At 31.1% G+C, this 20157-nt stretch overlaps 2 protein-coding genes across 9 annotated transcripts; one reads left to right on the top strand and one right to left on the bottom strand.

Moving 5' to 3' along the window:
• Nucleotides 1–684: 684 nt before the first annotated feature.
• Nucleotides 685–4892, bottom strand: LOC150036333 (uncharacterized). 8 transcript variants are annotated; one of them, XM_090313742.1, is made up of 3 exons: nucleotides 3314–4891; nucleotides 3018–3057; nucleotides 685–2919 (listed from the first exon to the last, which is right to left on the bottom strand). In XM_090313742.1, the coding sequence occupies exon 1, from the start codon at nucleotides 3678–3680 to the stop codon at nucleotides 3372–3374; it is 309 nt and encodes a 102-aa protein (XP_090169868.1). In that variant the 5' UTR covers nucleotides 3681–4891; the 3' UTR covers nucleotides 685–2919; nucleotides 3018–3057; nucleotides 3314–3371. The 8 variants fall into 8 exon arrangements, with proteins under 8 accessions (XP_090169868.1, XP_090169867.1, XP_090169866.1 ...); XM_090313741.1 differs by having other exon boundaries at nucleotides 685–1881; nucleotides 2838–2919; nucleotides 3018–4881; XM_090313740.1 differs by having other exon boundaries at nucleotides 685–3057; nucleotides 3314–4892.
• An 8632-nt stretch (nucleotides 4893–13524) lies between these two features.
• On the top strand, nucleotides 13525–16342 carry LOC120077116 (putative GPI-anchored protein At4g28100). Its single transcript, XM_039031013.2, has 2 exons — nucleotides 13525–14742; nucleotides 15821–16342. Exons 1-2 carry the CDS (start codon nucleotides 14092–14094, stop codon nucleotides 16133–16135), a joined length of 966 nt encoding a protein of 321 aa, XP_038886941.1. The 5' UTR covers nucleotides 13525–14091; the 3' UTR covers nucleotides 16136–16342.
• Nucleotides 16343–20157: the final 3815 nt, after the last annotated feature.

The following is a 20157-nucleotide window of genomic DNA, read 5'->3' as shown; positions in this document are numbered from 1 at the left end:
GAGATTTGAGATTCTAGCTCCAAGGGATCAAAATTTCGCTCCATATCAGATGAAAGAGCACATCGATGGGCCAATACATTTTGCCAGACGAATTGCGAAATGGAAGTGGCGGTTGCAAATCCAACACCGAACCAAAACAATTGAGTTCTCAACATTTTTCCTCTCCTCGCTTTCTCAAGAATGAACAGCACAAGCTTTGCACAAGTTCCAACTAATATTTATCTTTTCTCTTCTAGCTTTACAAGTCACTATTGCTGAAATCCTTTTCACTTAAAACTATAATGGATAGAAAATTTCTAAAACATACAGAGTAACCTTGAACTCCCAATTATAAAAGGCAAAATAGAAAACATAGAGAGATTTTTCTTACCATTGAAACCCGATTTCTTCTTATACCATTAGAAGAATTTCGGGCTTTAATGTCGGTTTTAAACCGACATTAAAGATAGTGTTGTTAAAGTCTTTTAATGTTGGTTGTCTTTAATGTCGGTTTTACACCGACATTAAATAGCTTTAATAACACTGTCCTTTAATGTCGGTTGCAACTGAAGTCCAAGAATCAAATGAAGCCCTTTAAACCGACATTGAAGCCCAAAATCTGTTCGTTTTATCAACTATTGTCTGTTTTTTTTTAAATTCCGTTGCCAAATCCATTTTTTCGGTCAAAAAGTATAACATGACATATCATCATGGAACGTCGTGGCTATGACATATTATTCATGTATGGATTGTAAATATATTACATTTAATCCGCAAATTCTGCTATAAAATTATAATTTAAAAGGTTGTACAATAATTCAGGCCTTGAAAACACAAATTACAAGTAATACAAACATTATGAGTTTACTGTCCCTCTCTACTTGGTAAGCCAGCTTCAGCAATGTCTAGTTATAGGCATCTTTGTCTGACCACTATTGTTCAAAGGATCACAAACAATAAAGGTTTAAGACAAAGGATTGAAAGTGAAAATGTGATCAGAATTCATATTCAACTAACTGTGTTTATTGGGAATGTGCATAAATGGTACACTCAAGGTAAAATTCTTGTAGTGAATGTGTTGGATTTAGAGTTCTCCAAGAAAAAGCATAAAGAGGTTGCGATACCGAATCTTTACTCCTTTATTGCACTTGCAAAACAAGAAAACTCAATAGTTGAATAAATGAGAGAATCTTCTATTTTAAGATCTTAAAGAAGAGAAGCTTGGTTACCTAGATATGAGATACAAAGACGATAAAAAATTTTCGGCAGCATAACGATGCTATCACAATAAAACCAAAAATTTACCTTGAACCTGTTCAAAGAAACACACCCCCAAAAATATTTCACAACCACTTGTTCTCAACAAAACTACCAGAATTCCCAAAAAAAATGAATATTCAAGAACACATACATCAATAAGCAAATTTAGCTCACAATGTACTTCAAATCTCAAAAGTTGTCACAAAAACTACCATAGTACATGAATAACCCACAAACTACCATAGTGCAAACCCACAAACTCAAGCACCTTGAATCAAATCTAAACTACAAATAAATAGTACCCATGAGTCATAAACGGGTGTTACATTCTAATCCAAATGGTCCAAAGAGAAATAAGCACACTATAACTTCACAAACAGGAATTTCCATATCATTAGAGTCACTTGAAAACACTTAGAAACTGTTCTTAAAACTGCAAGCATTAAAAAATGCACTTACCAAGAACAATTTTTACGTGAATCCCTTGCTGTTGCAATAAATCCATCTCCTCCCCACCCCTTCCAAACACCTAAAAAACACACAAATACCACCATTAAAAGTATAGGGTAGAACGACTTGGCGACGCATGCGGTGGAGACACGCGAACGACGACAATGCCTTCCATGTCTCTTCCAAAGGTGTCTAAAAAATTGAAGAAGAAACAACAAAAGATGACATTATTTTAGTAATCTTTCTTTCTCAGCTCATACACAAGAAGAAAAAAATAGGAAATAGCCAATTTAAACATATTCTTCTAAGAAAAACAGATAGATCTCAAGAGTTGATATCAATAGTTGAGAGAATCTTCTTTTTCAAGATCTTGAAGAAGAGAAGCTTGGTTACCTAGATATGAGATACGAAGACGATGGAAAATTTTCAGCAGCATAACAGTGCTACCACAACAAAACCAAAAATTTATCTTGAACTTGTTCAAAGAAACACACTCCCAAAAATATTTCACAACCACTTGTTCTCAACAGAACTATCAGAATTCCCAAAAAGTATTCAAAATGAGTAATCTTACCCAAAGCAACCTTAAACCTTAACTCAAGCACTTTGAATCAAATCTAAAATACAAATAAATAGTACCCATAAATTATCAAACCTCAACATGTTCTCTATAGTGCATGCCAAAAATAGATCCCATAAGATGTGATAAGGGATGATTATCAAAGTCACTGCTCACATAGCTGTAGGTCAACAACTTTAGTAAAATGAACAATTTCTAAATTTAGTAAAATGAACAATTTCTAAATTTAAGAAGTTCATCGGGTTGGGCCAAAACAAGGATAAATGTTACACCAATTGCCAAATTTGAATTTTGCCTCTAAACACCAATGCAGAAAACTTAGGGAACCAGATATCATATGCATCATAAAACACAAGCCTTTTCTCAACAGCCCTTGACCAAAATGTCGCAAATAGGAGAATATATAGACAACAACATAGAATCAGAAGAGTTCCCAACAAAAGCAACAAACATATGGAACTTACGACTGCAAAATTTTGATGTCAAAAACTATAATGGAAGATATTAATTCATATAAGCACCAAACTAGTATTACTTATAAAAAAAGCTAAATAGAGATGAGTGAAACCTTTTTAGGTGTGCTTATGGATCATCTTTTACAGAGCGCATGCTTCCAGTAAAAATATGCAGTCCATATCCCTTTTGTTCAACTAAAAACCGTGGGAAAATATGTCGTCTATAAGATAAAATTGCATGGGAATTTTAGGGGCATAGTTAAAATTTGCCTTTATAAGGAGAGAAGAAATACCTGTCCTTATAAGTTGAAGATAAATTAGCATGAGCTTCAGCTATAGTAGGCCGAATATTGGAGTTTAGGGCAAGAAGAGACATAAGAAAAGAAGAAATAGGGAAGGAGTTCTGGAGCCATAATATTGAAATAACCCCATGTTTAAAGCCAAGAGATTGAGCAAAAAAATCGAACCAGAAACAAGTTACAAACAAACTCACCATGTTGTTGAAAAGAAAAACCACGACATTGAGCACAGAATGGGCAATTTGTTTGGATAAAAGGATTAAAAAAGAGATGCGTAGCTTCAAACTAACCGAGAGGGTGAGATCAAACTTCAAAGAGAGAGAGAGACAGAGAGTTGCTCCTCACTCCTCAATCATGCCCGTCTTTAAGACTCCCTTCAATGGCTACTTTGTCAAGTTCAGCCCCTTCTACGAATCCCGCATCGTCGTTGCCACCGCTCAAAATTTCGGAATCCTTGGCAATGGTCTCCTTCACGTCCTCGATCTCAATCCCGCCGGTTCCATATCCGAGCACATTGCCTTCGACACCGCCGATGGAGTCTACAATGTCTCTTGGTCCGAATCTCACGACTCCCTTCTCGTCGCCGATGGCTCTGTCAAACTTTACAACCTCGCTCTTCCCCCCACATCTAATCCCATTTGTTCCTTCCATGAACATACTCGCAAGGTTCACTCTACTGACTAGAACCCTGTTCGTCGCGACTTCTTTTTGACTTCCTCCTGGGACGATACCACCAAGCTCTGGACCCTAGACCGCCCCACCAGTGTCAGAACATTCAAAGAGCATGTCTATTGCGTCTATTCCTTCGTCTGGAACCCTTGTCACGGCGATGTCTTTGCTTTCGCCTCTGGCGATTGCACCGTTCGCATTTGGGATGTGCGAGAACCAGGCTCCACCATGGAGAGGCCCACACCAAGGAGAGATCCAAACGTGATGGAGACTGACGGACGAGTGGCGAACAACCACAGACGGACGACAGACACCCTGATTTCCACGGCCAAGGAGAGATAGGGTTTGGGTAAGAGAGAAATGAAAGGGTTTGGGTAGGAGAGATAGATGCAAGAGTTGAAAAATAAAAGGGATTGTTTAATAAAGTAAGAAAAAAAAATAAATTAGACCTTTAATGTCGGTTTAAAACCGACATAAAGATCCATTTTTTTTTGTTTAAAATCGACATTATACATCCGATTTCACTTTTTCCAACCAACATTAAAGCCCAAAATTCTTGTAGTGCACTGCTTGATCCTCTTGACTTAAACTTGAGTTCTTGTAAACATCTGCATACACTGTACCTTTAAGTTTAAGGTTAAGGAAAAGTCGGAGATGGATGTGCAAATCGAAGAAGAAGTCGAAGATGGAGCCAAAAATAAAAGGAGAAGTCAAAGATGAGGCAGTAAATCGAGGAGAAGGCGAAGATGGAGCCATAAATCGAAAGAGAAGTCGAAGATGGAGTTGCAATCAAAGGGGAATGGAAGATGAGCAAAGAAGTCACGAAGGAGAAATAAAAAATGAGATACGTTGAAAAAGAAAATTGAGAATATGAATTGAATGTCTAAGATAAAAAGAAATATTTTGTGAAGAGTGCTCATTCTTTCTTTTTCCATACGTGACCACACGCTTTTCTTTTTTCAATTTTCCTGATTCCCCTTTTTTCTTAATCCCTTTTGTAGCATTTTCTATTAAAAACTATCCTAAAATGCTATTGAATGTAATATTTGTTGTAGTGTCTCTCTTAAACAAGGATTGTGCCTCTAGTTTTGACCTAAAAATCTCCCATAATCAAGAATGAAAAACACATCGTACTTTTGTTTTAAATCATATTGTTATACTGCTTTGTATATAACATAATTGTTATATTCGTGCATTGTAGTACTTTTGTTTCATATATAATTTGATATTATGAAATATATCACAGTTGATATTCTTTATATATGCTGAAGTTGATATCGAATATCATATTGTTATATGAATATTTCCGATGCCCCTTTCTTTCATATGTACTTAGTTTGTCATTTTACCATAGAAAAATATTGGATCACACGTTGAATCATTGATAGAAATGATCAGTGGTAGACTTGATAGTGACATTACCTTCAAATTGGTGCTACATTCCTTCATATGTACTTAATTTTTTCTTTTTATTATAGAAACATGTTGATCACAAGTTAAATAATTGTAGTGTATGTGCCTTTATGTTTCTATTGAGTAAAAGTTTTAAAGACTCAACAATTGTTATTCTTTAATAGATGCTAAAGTCTATCAGTGATGGAAAAGGTCAATGACATCACTTCAGATTGATGCTATACTTTCTTTCATATATACTTGATTTTGTCCTTTTAATATATGAAAATGTAGAATCACGGGTTGAATATACTTATGTGCCTTTATGCTTTCTATTGAAAAAAAGTTCTAAGGACTCAACAATTGTTATTCTTTAATAGTGATAGCTTCGATTACTATAGACTTCAACATGTATTATAAAAAATGGTTGGCTATCATTGATAGACTTGAGCCACAAGCAATTTGAATATAAATATATATATATAGAAAAGGCAAAAATGTTCTATATTCCACATCAATAGTAGTGAAGTTAATGTTGCATCCTTGTAAAAATGGTGGAATTAATTCTATAGTTACGACCAGCACAACGTCAATTATTACATTCTGTGAGACTTTTCTCCTTGTTAATTGATAATATTACTTGTTTTCGAGGTCATCTTGTTTGACACTTAACAAGTAGAGGTAATATATTCATGTCAAGGTACTTGACAAAAATTTACTATAAAAAAGAACAAAAAATTCTATTATCACTCTCTTGTTACACTCATAACATTAATGGTAGACTAATATCCTGTAAGTATGTATAAAAATAAATATAAGACAGAGTATATCAGTGATAGACTAACATTGCTATAGACTAATTAATCTATCAATTATAGATTAATATCGGTGATAGACTCATATTAGTATTTGACTCCAAATATGAGTCAAAGTAAATGTGTCTACCAGTCTTATAGAAAAGTTGATCACTATCTTTAAAAAAAAAAAAAAAAAAAAAAAAATGAAGCCCTAAATCCTAAAAACATAATGAATCACAATAGCTGGTGTACCATCAGATTAATCAAATTAATTGATGAAGCATACAACAAAATAAAAAAAAATCATGAAACCAAATGATACCAGTTTTGTGAAGAAATTGAGAGAAAGGGAACAAAATCGACAAAAACACAGAAAAGACAGAAGAATCGATGGTGAAGGATCTAAAACCAACAAGGACGAAAACGCACAGAAGAAAATTACAGTGAAGAACTGGCGAATAGTTGAAGAAATCACGATGAAGAATCGAGAAGAAAAATGGGAGAATACCAGCAATACGCGCACAAGGATGAAACTGCTACAAATTGATAAAATGGAGAATATTAGAAAATTGCATGCATATATGTTTTCCCATTTTAAATCAAGGGCATTTTAGGAATAAACATAAAGCAAATCACGTATTAACAAAATGTTGTTATATTTGCAATTTGTTTTAAATTTGGCTATATTCTTATTTAATATATCCTAGAATGCTAACCATTGCAATTACCCTTCTTTTTTTTAGTACTTATACTTTGTATCTATTTCTTTATCACTACTATCTTTATATCTATTTGATTCTCATACTTTCAAGTTTGTATATAATACGTTCATACAATTAAATTTCTGTTTAGTGCTTATTAATCAAATTTTACATAACATGATTAGATTGGTTTAGATATTATTTAGTGCTTATATATAACAAGCTAAATAACATTATTTAAGGTCAAGTTGAGTATAACATATTGGATAATGAATCTATTACTACTATCTCAAATACCGATTATTAATGATTAAAAAAGAGATATTAAAAAGTCAAGGATTAATGGTTATGAACATAAGTCTTGGTAGTTATTGACATGTAAACGTTCTTTCAAGTTTAATGACAGCAAAGAATTTTGATGATCTCACAAATAATTTAAAATGACAATAAATTTATGTGTTATTCGTTTTGACTTTTTTTCTATGTCAATACTTGCTCACGTGCAACTGTTAAGAACAATTTGATCTTGTGACTAAGATAGCTGTGCTAGAGGTCACGCAACAGCTCCCCATGGGCAACAGAAGCATGTTCACGTTCTTTTTGTAGTGTTTTTTTCTACTTGTCTAATCAATCACTTGAAAGTTCAATTTCTCATACTTCACGTGTTATATTAAAAAAAATATTATCAATCAAATTCTAGGAATATTATAGATTCTTATCTAGGAATTAAAAGTTCAGCTAAACAATTTTAATCAAGATGAACAGAATTTGATAGTTAGGTGTTATTTTAATTTCGTAAGGTTATCTCATCCACATTTGTTGAGCTTTGGTAAGAAAATTAATAATTTAACAAAAGTTACACTCTTGATTATTAGTTTTGAGTTGAGTAGCATTTTAAAACATTTGAAATTTAAAATTGATACCACAGTAATTAATTTTCCAAATATTTGAATCCTAATTGACGTGACATATAATTTTTTGGGTTGTATCTGTATCTTGATTGTCCCTTCGACCCATGATCCGCCATAGGTGGCGCTGCCGTGAGGGAGGCCGTGGCTGGGGTTGTGAATAGGCATGAAAGAGCTGATGATGGCATCACAAAAATGGGAAAATAATGAATTTGGGGTTTGCAAGTGTTGGGGCTATACAGTATACACCGACACAATCCTACCATCATCCCAAAATACTTTTCCCTTTGCTCAATTACCAACGCCTTCACTCCAATTCTCTCTCTTCTTCTCTTGTACTATTGATTCAATAAATCATCTAAAGTTCAAAGTTCAAACCACCCCCACCTTTTCTTTTACACAACTGATTTGCCAAACTTGGGGCCTTTCTTTTATTTTTCTAACACATTCTTGAGTTGTTGGATTCAAGCAATGGACCCAAAAGCAAAGCATAAAGTAAAGATTAAAATACCTAGCTGATTGCAAGTTTAAAAAGGTATTTTATTTTCCAAAAATTAATTTTATATAACACAAACTATGTTCGAGTGGTTTGATAATTGAAATCTTTGTTTTCCATTCTACGCGTGACAAACGTGTAGCCATTCGTTATTGCCATGAGCTTGATCATCGATTTGCTTCTCTTCTCTTCATTTACATCGGAGTTTTTCACACTGGTCTACTATCGAGCCTACCACATTCACTACAAAGAATATATAGTTCACCTAAACACATAAAAATAAGGTTAAGGCTTTCTTTGGGAGATTATTTATTATTTTTCTTTTCGATCGCCAAATGAAACTATTTATAATGTCCTTCCTCTAACATTTGCCTGCAGTATTTACGTGTAACTCCAACGATATCAGGATTGTTTGTGATGCTCAAGGTTACAGTGCACCAAACCAAGAACAACTTAGTCATTTTTCAATTGTTATATATTTAACGGTTCGGTTGGTCAACCAAGAACCCAAGCCTCAGACTTTATCCTTTTGGGACGCACATATCTCCATATCGTCTCCTAACTTTCTTCGGCCTTGGGCATGCCCTCAACATGTATGAATCTTTTTTTACATAATAATGTTTGTTTTGTATGAATATTTTTTCAAGTACTTGAGAATGTTTAGATAACTGTGTTTATTTCGCAAAATTTCGATTCAGGAAAGTTGTAAAATTACATAATATTCTAAAAATATCCTTACAACTATTCTTTAAATTAATTTGATATGATTTGAATTTATGAAACATATATATTTTATGAATCGGAATTCGTTTCTAAATGAATATATACTTTACATTATTTTTTAATGTAAAAAAAAAGGCATGATGGAAAGGAAAAGAAAAAAAGGCAATCTATTTTGCAAAAACAAATATATAACAGAAACCACGTATGTGTGGGATTGGGAGTGGATGAGAGAAAATAGTATAGTAGGGAGTAGGAGTGGCCTTTTTACAAAACAAAAGTTAAATGTTTGATTAATTTTTTGGGTTCATTATTGCCACCTTTATATCTCATCTTTCCATACAGAAAATGCCCACCACCTGTTTCATGTTTGTCCTCAATCAAAAATCAAACATAAAAACTTTCGAATAATACGCAAAGAAAACACCAAAATCCGTCTCGAATTTGAAGATTTTGGATTGGATTTGAGATTAAAGAGACACCCAAATCGCCAATTTTTACATTTTTTTTCCCACTGATACAGATTAAAATAGCTATTTCAAGACTTGACAGTGTGTTTGTAGTGGAAAAGTGGGACGTTGGTGGCCACTCCACGTGAAACCCTTTTTTTTGGCTCTTTCTCTCTCTCTCTCTCTCTAGAGATGTGAGAGAAAAAGTGGGTTTCACTCTGAAATGGCTGTAACCCACAAAAAAATAAAAAAAAAAAATGGGTAATAAAGTCATGTATAAACAGTCAAGTGGGAAAGGGTTCAAGAGAGAAAATGTCAAAGGCCAAGAAGATGCCTTCTTATTTTTCTCTCATCTTCTCTAACCTTTGTTACTTTTCCATGTTTTTCAACAGTTCAAATGCTTTTCCCAACACAAAAACTTTACTTCTTTATAAAACATAATCTTAAATTACATATTTACTACGCATCTCAACTTTTAGGTCTCTAATATATATATATATATATATATATATATACTTTTTGGGATTTATATTTGTTACGGGTATAAACTTTTGATTTTGTGTTTAATAGTTCATTAATCTATTTGATATTTATTTTTTTAAAAAAATTTATGGGTCTCGTTAAAGGTTTAAGAATGAAATATAAACATAAATCTATACCAATCTCATAGTTTAGGGATTAAATTAGATTGATTGATTTTATCAAAGTTAATTATCATTTTGGTCTATATATTTCGAGTTTGGTTCCATTTCAATTTATAAATTTTCAAATATTTAAATTTAGTTCATATATTTGCAATAAAATCTTAAATTTAGGTTTGTTTGAGATTTTTCTAGTTTTTAAAATGATTGTTGCCTTTTTATAAAATTAACTTTAATATGAAGTCTATTAGTGTTGGGTAAATTTCAACTTTATAATTGAACAAGTTGGTAGAATACTAAAGTCTCTTTGATAACTATTTTGCTTTTTGTTTTTTATTTTTGAAAATTGAGTCTATTTTCTTCTATTTTCTCCTAATTTCTTAGATAACAAAAGAAAAAATTTGGAGGTAAAAATAGTATTTACAGACTTAATTTTAAAAAAATAAATAAATAAAATGGTTACCAAACAATGTCTAAATTATCGTATTTTAGATATAAAACTAAAATTAACTTAATATTATTTTTTTTATAATATATAATTATTAGATAATGATTTAAAATGGATATATAAAATAAATTTTAATTTTAATTGATAAATTTAAAAATTAAATTTGATTAAATATTGTATCTACTTCAAAAGAATCTAAAAGCCAGTAAATAACTTATTTTAAAACAGACGTGAAATGAATGTGTGATTTAGGCTCTATTTTGGGATTGCGTTTGCAATTGTAGGGAGTGATTCGAGAAAATCTTAATCACCTAAATCAAGCTATTAAATAATTTAAGAGAATCACTTTTTAAATTATAACTAACATGTGAAAGTGGATATTAGTAGCTTTTATATTTCAACTTTTCTAAAAATCTCTCAATTTCTTAACCATTTAAATAAATGTATTAGAATAATATTATTCCATATTAATATATTTTTTCCTATATATTTTCAAATTTTAATTGATTGATCTTTTTATAACAATTATTTTTCTTAAACTTTTATCAAATAGTTTAGAAATAAAATTAGGTGAAATTTAAATCATATGAAATTTTATATATAATGTTGTTATTATTATTATTATTAATGTGAAAACAATTAAAATAATAAATCTATTTTGGTTCATATAATTAAATTGTCAATTTATTATTAATTTATCTAACATCGTAACTAGTTTTTCTAACTTAAAAATAAAATTTAGCAAACACAACTGATTTTTAAAAAAATAAAGTTTATAACAATTATTCTAAAAGCTACCGTCCCAAATAAACTCTTAAAAAAAAAAAGTTAAAGATCTTTTTTTACATATATATATATATATATATATATATAGTCATTTTTCTTTCTACCAAAATCAACCTCAAATGCAGTTTTGATCCATTTTTGTGTTTTTCCTAAGTATGTATAAAATTTGAAAATATATTAACATGGCTTTTTTAAAAGTATATAAACTTTTTTGATGAAATGATAAAAAAACCATGATTAAAACGGAATGGTTTTCAATGTAGGAATATGAAAATAATATTTTAACCAATATTTCTTAAATGGGCTCGACATTTGAAGGTGACTTATAAAAAATTTGACCTTTCTAGTACTAAGTTGGTTGTGTGTAACATCTTTAGTTTTAACTTTTAATCATACTAATATAAAAAAAGAGATTCTTGTATGTCAGAAGGTAAAGCTCCTTGAAGCGATGTCGATTTACTTTCAGCTCGAAACTCTCTCTTCCATCAATATATCAAATATAATGGTAGAGTATGATTTTTTGGAGTTCATCAATCAGTTGAATGATGTCATCATTGATTTGGAAGTATCTATTTGTATTGAAAAAACTAAAGTTTGAAGTAGAAAATCGAGTATTGTCTCCTTTTCTCATGTTCGCCGTTGTTAGAATGTTCTGGCGCACTCTGTTGCGCATAAAGCTTTGGAGGATCGGGAGTCTTCAATTCTTTCTACTATTTATCTTGAATAGTTTTCTTTGGTTATGTCTCGTGTTATGCTTAATGTTCTGGTGCACTCTGTTGCACATAAAGGTTTGGAGGATCAAGAATCTTTATTTCTTTCTACTCTTTATCTTGAATGATTTTCTTTGGTTACGTCTGGTGATATGTTTATACAATTTACTTGGTGTTGTTTTTGTCTAAGTTCCAAAATAAATAAATAAATAAAAGAAAGGAGTTATAAAAAAGAAGATTAATTAATCCGTATGACTTTAGTTTAAGTGGTAATAATGAATTTATTTAGTATAATATAAAATAGAACGTTTCAAACTACAAACTTACTAATAGTTAACACACATTTTATAGGCTAAGTTGGATTTGGCCGTGATAAATAATGAGTTAAAAACCTTAAATGGTCCTTAGCACATAATTGGTGTTATAGCTTTACTAATTTTTTTCAACTTTATATCAACTTTATTTATGATGTGATCTAATTAGCAAATTTAATTTTGATTTGAAGAATCATATTTGAATATTTCCCATCCCATTTGTGCTTTCTGTATAAAATATGAGATTTTTCAGAAAGACATTTCCACATTGATGATTTCAAGGGAAAATATGATAAGATCATTCAAATTGATGGACCATAAACATATGCCCAAATTTGGACCAAAATTGAAAAAAAAAAAAAAAAAAACCTTAATTTTTTCGCCTTCAATTGTTTTTGTTCTTGAATTGTTTAGGGTAAGATAGGACCATAAACATAAATCAAACGTTGGACCAGACAAAAAAAACCCCATTCATTTTGTCCCAATTGGTTTTGTTATTTAATTGAATAAGCAACCTATTTACAAAGGCTTTGGATAATGTTTTTTTTCCTAAGAATTCATAAGAAAGCCAACTCTCTAATTAAGCATTATCACTCAAATGATTCAATACTAATTGATTTACAGTTCTAACTTCTAATTTCTTTGAAGTCGGGGTTTCAAATTCTCAAATCTCATATTTATTGTATTAAAAGAAATATCTTCCAACAATTGATTATAAATTTCTACTTAATTACAATTTTAATATATATTCACCTTTTTTTTACAAATAATTTAGTCAACTATTTCACCACACTTTTAGGAGTAACAAATTTGTTTGAACATTAAACTTGAGAGGATCTACAACTCTTAGATGTACCCGAGAGTCGAAAACTCTTTTATAAACATGTTCTAAAAGAAAAATATAAAGTTAAATTGTAAATTTAGTCTACGGAAGTTTTCATCTATAGGTAAATAAGTTTATAAACTTTAGAAAGTATCAAATAGGTATGAAATTTTGAATCTTGTGTCTAAAAAAAATTAAATAAGTCAATGATCTAATAGAAGTGAAAATGAAAGTTCAAGGACCTACTTTTACAAAATTCAAAGTTTATTAACTTATTAGATAAAATTCAATAACTTTTTTTTTTTCTTTTGAAAAAAAAGCTTCGTTAAACCAGAAAACTAACTACAATAACAAAAGTCTTAAACTCTCGACAAATATTACGACCTTCTTTCTTAGATTCTTAGTTTTGGACAAAGGGAATTCAACTCATTAAGGACAAGGCTTATCAAACATAGATCTAAAAATTTATAGATTAAAGTTTAATATAATAAAAGAAAGCTGGGAAATTAGCTAGGTGTTGGGTTAGTAAGATGAAGATAGATGGGTACATTACATTACATTACATCCAATCCTACTCCCAACCATTGAACCATTTCACTTTATAGACCAATTTTTAAAAGTGGATTTATTTATTTGCTTTATTTCATATCACATCCTCTCCTTCTCACTACCATTCAAATAGAAAAAGAATGAAAAAGAAAACGACACCACAACCTGACAAATTTTTTGTACCATATCTCTTCCTTTTCTTTTTTTTTATTTATTTGTTTTTTTTTTCTTATTTTTTCCTCTCTATCTCTCTCACAAAAACGAATCTTTTGCCCCATTCTCAAACACCCACTACCCAATTCTCCTTTTTGAAATGCAAGGAAAAAAAAAAAACCCTTCCTTTTGAAATAGTGCAAAATAATTGAGAGACATTCATATAGAGCATAATTCTATAATATAATACAAGAAGTATACTTATAATGAGAGTTTGAATTTTTATGGAGCATTTTTTACTCCACTCGTCAACCTAAACATATTTCCCTTCTCTTCTTTTCTCTTTGATCTTTTGAGGGTTTTATTCAAGTTTGTTCATGTTTTTTAGAATATTTCAGAATCTTCTCCCTATTCACTTTCTTCTAAAAAGCACTTTCTCTATTGCTCTACTCCCAATCTAATCATATTTTTCTCCATTACCAAATACCAAAAACGATTTTGAAACAAAACCCATGTCTTCATTTCCCTTAAAAATGCCTTTATTTTGTTTCATTTTCTTATGCATCGCTACAAATTTTCATTCCTCTTCAGCCGGTTTTCTCGCCGAACCGGTCACCGGTCAAAGCCAACCGCTAAATCCCGGCCAATACACCTCTCCCAACACGGTTCCGGCATTCCCGGTTCAAACCCAGATGCAAATTTGCCATTTGGATCTTTCCGACGAGCTCTTCGGCGGCGTTAGGGAAGCTTGTAGTCGAGACTTGGACCGGAGTCGGTGCTGTCCGGTTCTGGCTGCGTGGCTTTTCGCTGCTCATGCACGGGCCGCTCTGAAGATTGCTGCTCCGGCGCCGGCAGCGGCGGCGGACCTCCCGATGATGCCGGACGACTCGCAGAAATGCGTGAACTCGCTGCAGACGTCACTGTTGAGTCGTAACATAAGGATTCCGCAGCCGAATGTGAGCTGCGACGCCGTTTTGTGCTTTTGTGGGATTCGGCTTCATCAAATCAGCTCGTTGTCTTGCCCCGCTGCCTTCAATGTCTCTGGCGGCGGTAACGGCGGATACCGTAACGCCACCCCGACGGCCGCAGTTCGTAATCTTGAAAAGAATTGCCGGAACTCGTCGTATTCCGGCTGTACCAAATGCCTTGGAGCCCTTCAAAAGGTAAAATCTTTAATGAAGAATTTATCTGAAAATTATGTTTAGAGTTCTAATGGGTTGATTAATCTCTGTTTAATTAGATTGAAAGGTTTCATTAATTAATTGTTGATTAATATTTTTTTTTAAAAAAAAAGGATATACATTATTTTTTTTGTATTGGGATTAGCCTTGAGAATATTAGCGCAATTTGACGGACTACTTGTTTTCTTGTTTTTAGTATTTCATTTTTCATTTTTTCTTTTTCAACAGAAAACTCTATTTGACACATGTTTCATTTTTTGTAATTATTGTGTAACATTTCATTTTTAAGAAGTTTTTATGATAATACTTTTATTTCTATTTATGATCAAATTGAAGCTAGAATATAAAACATGATTTTAGATTTTATTGTCGTTAAAAAATTTGTGCAATTTTATAAATTCTTTTATTAAGAAAGTGTAACATTAGGAGGCTGTTTTGAATTTTTGTTTCTCTTTTGTTTCCAATTTTTTGAGAAACATAATTTATAGTAATTATTCTTTTTTTTAATTTGTTATTTTTAATTCTTAAAAAGGCAAATTTTAGAAGGGAAAAAAGGAGTTATTTTACCCTTTTTTTTATCTTAATAAGATGTATAAAATAACATGTTTTTTTAAAATGTAAATTTTCGGATAATTAATTTTTAAAAATATAAAATTATATAATTTGTAATTTTAAAATTGATACAAGTTATAACAAAGAATAAAAAATAATTACCATCGATTTTTATTTGTTTTTCAACTTTTTTTTAAGTACACTGTAGCACACTATGAATATTAATAATAAAAAAGGATAAAATGCAATTATCGCACATTTTTATTTGTTTTTCCCATATAAAATAAGCAGTATTTAATAGAGTGTTGTTTTAAAAATTCTTCATTTTAGTTTTACCGGATGGTTACCGGCTAGGAATAAGAGAATAATAGAGTTTTGAGACCCTACCCTACCCATGTGCCTAAACCCTAGTTTATTTTCGTATTTGCAAATCAGTACATAGGGTGTCATTAAAAAGTGTGTTTGGACACTAAGATATAATGTTCTTTGTCGGGATTGATAATTCCAGGTTACGGGAACGAAGAAGAACGCTTCCAACGACAGGGCCAGCAAAATGTTCAACAGAGACTGCCAGCTCATGGGGCTGACGTGGCTACTCGCTCGTAACAAAACGACGTACATTCCCACCGTTTCTGCCGTACTCCGAGCCATCATGTACAGCGCTCACCCTCCTCACGAGTCTACGTGTAGCCCGGACCAAGAGAACATGCCGTTAGCCGTTGATTCCTTACAGATGGAAAAGGCGCAGTCGTCATCTCCACCGTCCATTTCTTTGTTTCCGATTATACCCCTACTTATTTCGGTTTATTGGCTTGCTTGGTAGTGGCAGTACTACGGGGGTAATTATGGGTTTTGGAATCCGTTTGTTTTTTGTTATTAGTTTTTTTTTTTTTTTTTTACAAGGAAGGGTACCCTTTGTCGGGGTCACGTGAAGCGAGTAGAAAAAAAAAAAGGTTGATTGAGGGGCTTTTTTGTCTTTTCATAACACTGTAAATGTCAAATCTGGGTTATTTTTCTTTCTTTCTTTGGTGATCGGATGAGCATATTCTTTCTTTCTCTTCCTTTCCCTTTCACTTGTGACATAATTTTCCTTGGGGCTTTCAATTAAACAAGAAAGTAAGCTTGCAGTTCTTTAAACATCATTACACTTTCAGAAAAATTAGCGACTTTTTTACCTAATCTTAAAGTTAAAAGTTTGGTTAAATTATCTAAAAGGTAGATGGATTTCAATTATACCATTAAATTTCCAAAAAGTTTCTTCCTATTTCTTGAAGTTTGATGTTCTTTTTCAATACAACTCCCCATTGTTTTTTGCCGTCACATTTATGGATGTTTGTGTTGTTCATCTAAACACATACGTTAAATAAGTTTTGGGAATGGAGTTTAAAATGAAAAGTTGTAAGCATGGTTTGTTTAGAAACAATCTTCAGACTTGGAAGGGATCCAATGAAATGCTACGTTCCAAAGTTCGTGGTTACAATCGAAACAGACTCATTGTTTAGGGGTACTTTTGGCAATTCAACCTTTAATTTTTACTCTTAAATTTTTAAAATGAATCTTAAAGGGGTGTTTGGTCCATCAATTTCATATATTGGTGTTAAATAACTCAATTTCAATAGTAAATATTACTAGAATCTACACAGGAACTTCCATTTTTCCTTCTTTCTCTGTTTTGCACATTTATCAAGAAACTCTATATTATAAATTTGCGTCACAAATACGGAATTTGTAACTCCAACCTATTAACTTCAGATATCGTAACGCAATTCGGTGTCTCAAATACCTTTTGAAGTTTAGTTCAAGGTCAACTTACAAGTTTAGTTTTTAAATTTTAAATTTTGTGTTTATTTGTTATATTTAACTTCTAAAAATGTATATTTAAGTATATGAACTTTTAGGGAGCATTTAGCATACAAGTTTGGAATCTTAAGTCTAAGAATGTTAAGCCTGGGGTCTAGGCTGGGAAATTTAGGTAGCCTAGATTTAAGAAAACTGTATTTGAAGTGCAGGTTTTGGAAGCTTGAGTTTAAGAAGCATGTATTTGGAGCCCAGGCTTAAGTAATTTGAGAATGAAGTGTATGTTTATAAATGTTTAGTTTGTGAAATATTTTCTTGTATTTAATCTCGGGTTATATTTTAAATTTGTCATCTTAATTATTTTTAAATAGTTAAATTTAAAATAAACTAAAAAATTTACAAAAATATATATTTTTTAAATTTTGTAGTAGAGATTGTGACTAAAATTATAATTTTATTTAATCTATTATTTTAATAATTTGATATTTTAATTTAACTAGATTTTGAAATAAAATTTTATAGACGTTTGTCACTTTAACTAATTTGAAAATGATCAATTTTTTTACCATAATACGCTAACTTAAAGTTGAAATAAATTAGTATTTAATATTAAATTCAATTATTGAAAAGTTATAATTTTTTTTTTATTAAAGTACATTTGAGAAATAAAAAATCATAAATTTTGAATTTTTATTTTTATTTAACTGCTTAAAAAATGTTTCTAAGTATTCGAACTAGTTAAATTGACAAACGAAAGTGAAAATGTTATTAAATTATATTAGAGTTGTCTACACATATGGCCTAAATAAAATACGTAATTATACAGAAAAAAAAATCTTTTAAAAATTCATTTTTCTTTAAACACTTTTGATAAAAACTCCTTAAAATAAAAAACACACATGTACTTGGCAACTCTTTCTTAAAAGTATTTTATATACAATTGTTTAGTTTGTTATATACTAAGAATGTTTTTATTAATGTTTTTCAAGGTTGGCTGGTGGCGATCTTTGGAGGTGGTAGTCAAAGGTTTGCCAACAGAGTTGATGGTCGGAATTTCGCTGGTGTCGAAGTAAGAGGGGTTGTCAGAGGTTGGTCGGTGGGGGTCAGAGTTGGCCGACGACGATCATTGAGATGGCGGTCGGAGTTGGCCGACGATGGTTGCTGAAGGTGGTGTCTAGAGGTTGGCCGACATACTTACTAGATTAAATAGTGTTACTATTCAAACCTATGGAAAAAGATGTAAGAAGCCAAGACTTCCTACATCTTTGCCCCAAGCAAGGGTCGGGCTTAAGATGCCTAATCGATCCAATCCCAACCCTTGAAACAAACATCTCTACGGTCTGTGTCTATTTGTCTTTCAACGAAAACATTTAATAAATTTCTAAATTTTTAATTTTATGTCTATTAGACCATTGAACTCTAGAAAGTGTGTCTATTATATTTAAACTTTTGATTTTGTAACTCATGGATTCCTGAGCTTTTCAATTTTATGTCCAATACGACCGTGACAATGACCTATTTATTATTTTTAAAATTCAAGCATTAAGGTCATTAGACATCAAATTTAAATTTAGATAGGTAAGAAATTAATAGTTTTTAAAAATTTTGAACATGCAAAAGACAGACACAAATTTGAAATCAAACATTAGAGCTTAATGATTAAAACTTTTTAAGGCACATGATTTGATTAAGATTTTCCTAATTTTGAAGCTAAGATGCTATATAATATTTATATATGTTCAATGAAATATAATATGTTATCTTGAAGGAAGCAACTCATGTGGACTTGTGGGAAATTTTACAAATGAGAACAGCAAATTAATAAACATAAATAATTGGATTGGAGCTGTCGAGAAAACCTGTTACATAACCAAAACTACTATGTTGGAATTTGAATAATGAAAAATTCACCAAATTCCAACACATTACAAAATATTTCAAGGCATTGGAGAGATTTGCGGTTGAATGTTTGTCTTTTCATTTGAGATTTGTGCCTATTTCACTTGAACAATAATTTGAAACTTCCAGAAAGCCTATTCTAAATTTTATTTCTGTTTTCTAATTTTTCTTTTCACTTTCTTTTGAATTGAGCTCACGTTTCCAGGCTTCATGAGATGAACTATTCTGACCAATTTTATTTCACTATTTGGCATTGTAATATTAGATCAAATCAGATTTTTTTTGGGGGGATTTCGAGAAGGGATGGTTAGATTTGATGTCCTAAATCTCCTTACTATAATAAATATTATTTTATATGTGCATTAACTCAATCCGATAAATTAAGATCTTAAGTTATTTTAAGTAGTTTAAACATGTATTTGGTGAAATATATGTGGATCGTGTTTAAGTAATAACATAAAATGGTCTATAGTATATGGATAAAGTTAAGTGTCTTATTCTGGTCCCACTACGAATATGATCCACTGTGTAATCATTACAATTGTTGTCACTACAAGCAATAACGGCTACGATACCTAACGAAAAAAAAGGCTATAATAGACTTTTTTTAGTCTTTTTTGTAGGTCCTACCTGCCCATGTTATTAAAAACCTAAGATCTTTTATAGCCTTTTTGTATAGTTCTCACGAATTCTATGATAGAGTATGAAGATATAGCATATGTGCATTGCTATGAAAACATTTTATAGCATTAGTTATTAAAATTATCTTTCATATATAATAACTTGTTCTTAATGCTATCTTTAAAGTAGTATTATTAACTTCTTGATTATTTTGAGTTGAATTTATTTGCATGAATTTACTGTGTTTAAATTACTTGTTAACAAAAAGTTTGTTAATTTATTTAATTGAACCCACATTAGGAAAAAGTTTTTATTAGTTTTAAATTAACCATTTTCATCTCCCTCTAGGGTTACCATATCGATCCTACAACCTGTAGGTTGTAAATGGATTTACAAGAGAAAAATGGGTGAAGATGAAAAGATACGGACATTTAAAACTAGATTAATGGCAAAGAGTTATACCTAGGTTGAGGGAGTGGATTATAAAGAGACTTTCTAACTTGTTGTCATGCTAAAGTCTATTCGGAT

Source organism: Benincasa hispida, chromosome 5, assembly GCF_027475165.1.
Source record: "Benincasa hispida cultivar pf3 chromosome 5, pf3_genome.v1.1, whole genome shotgun sequence".
Lineage (NCBI taxonomy): Eukaryota > Viridiplantae > Streptophyta > Magnoliopsida > Cucurbitales > Cucurbitaceae > Benincasa > Benincasa hispida.
This window is presented reverse-complemented; position numbering and strand designations above follow the sequence as displayed.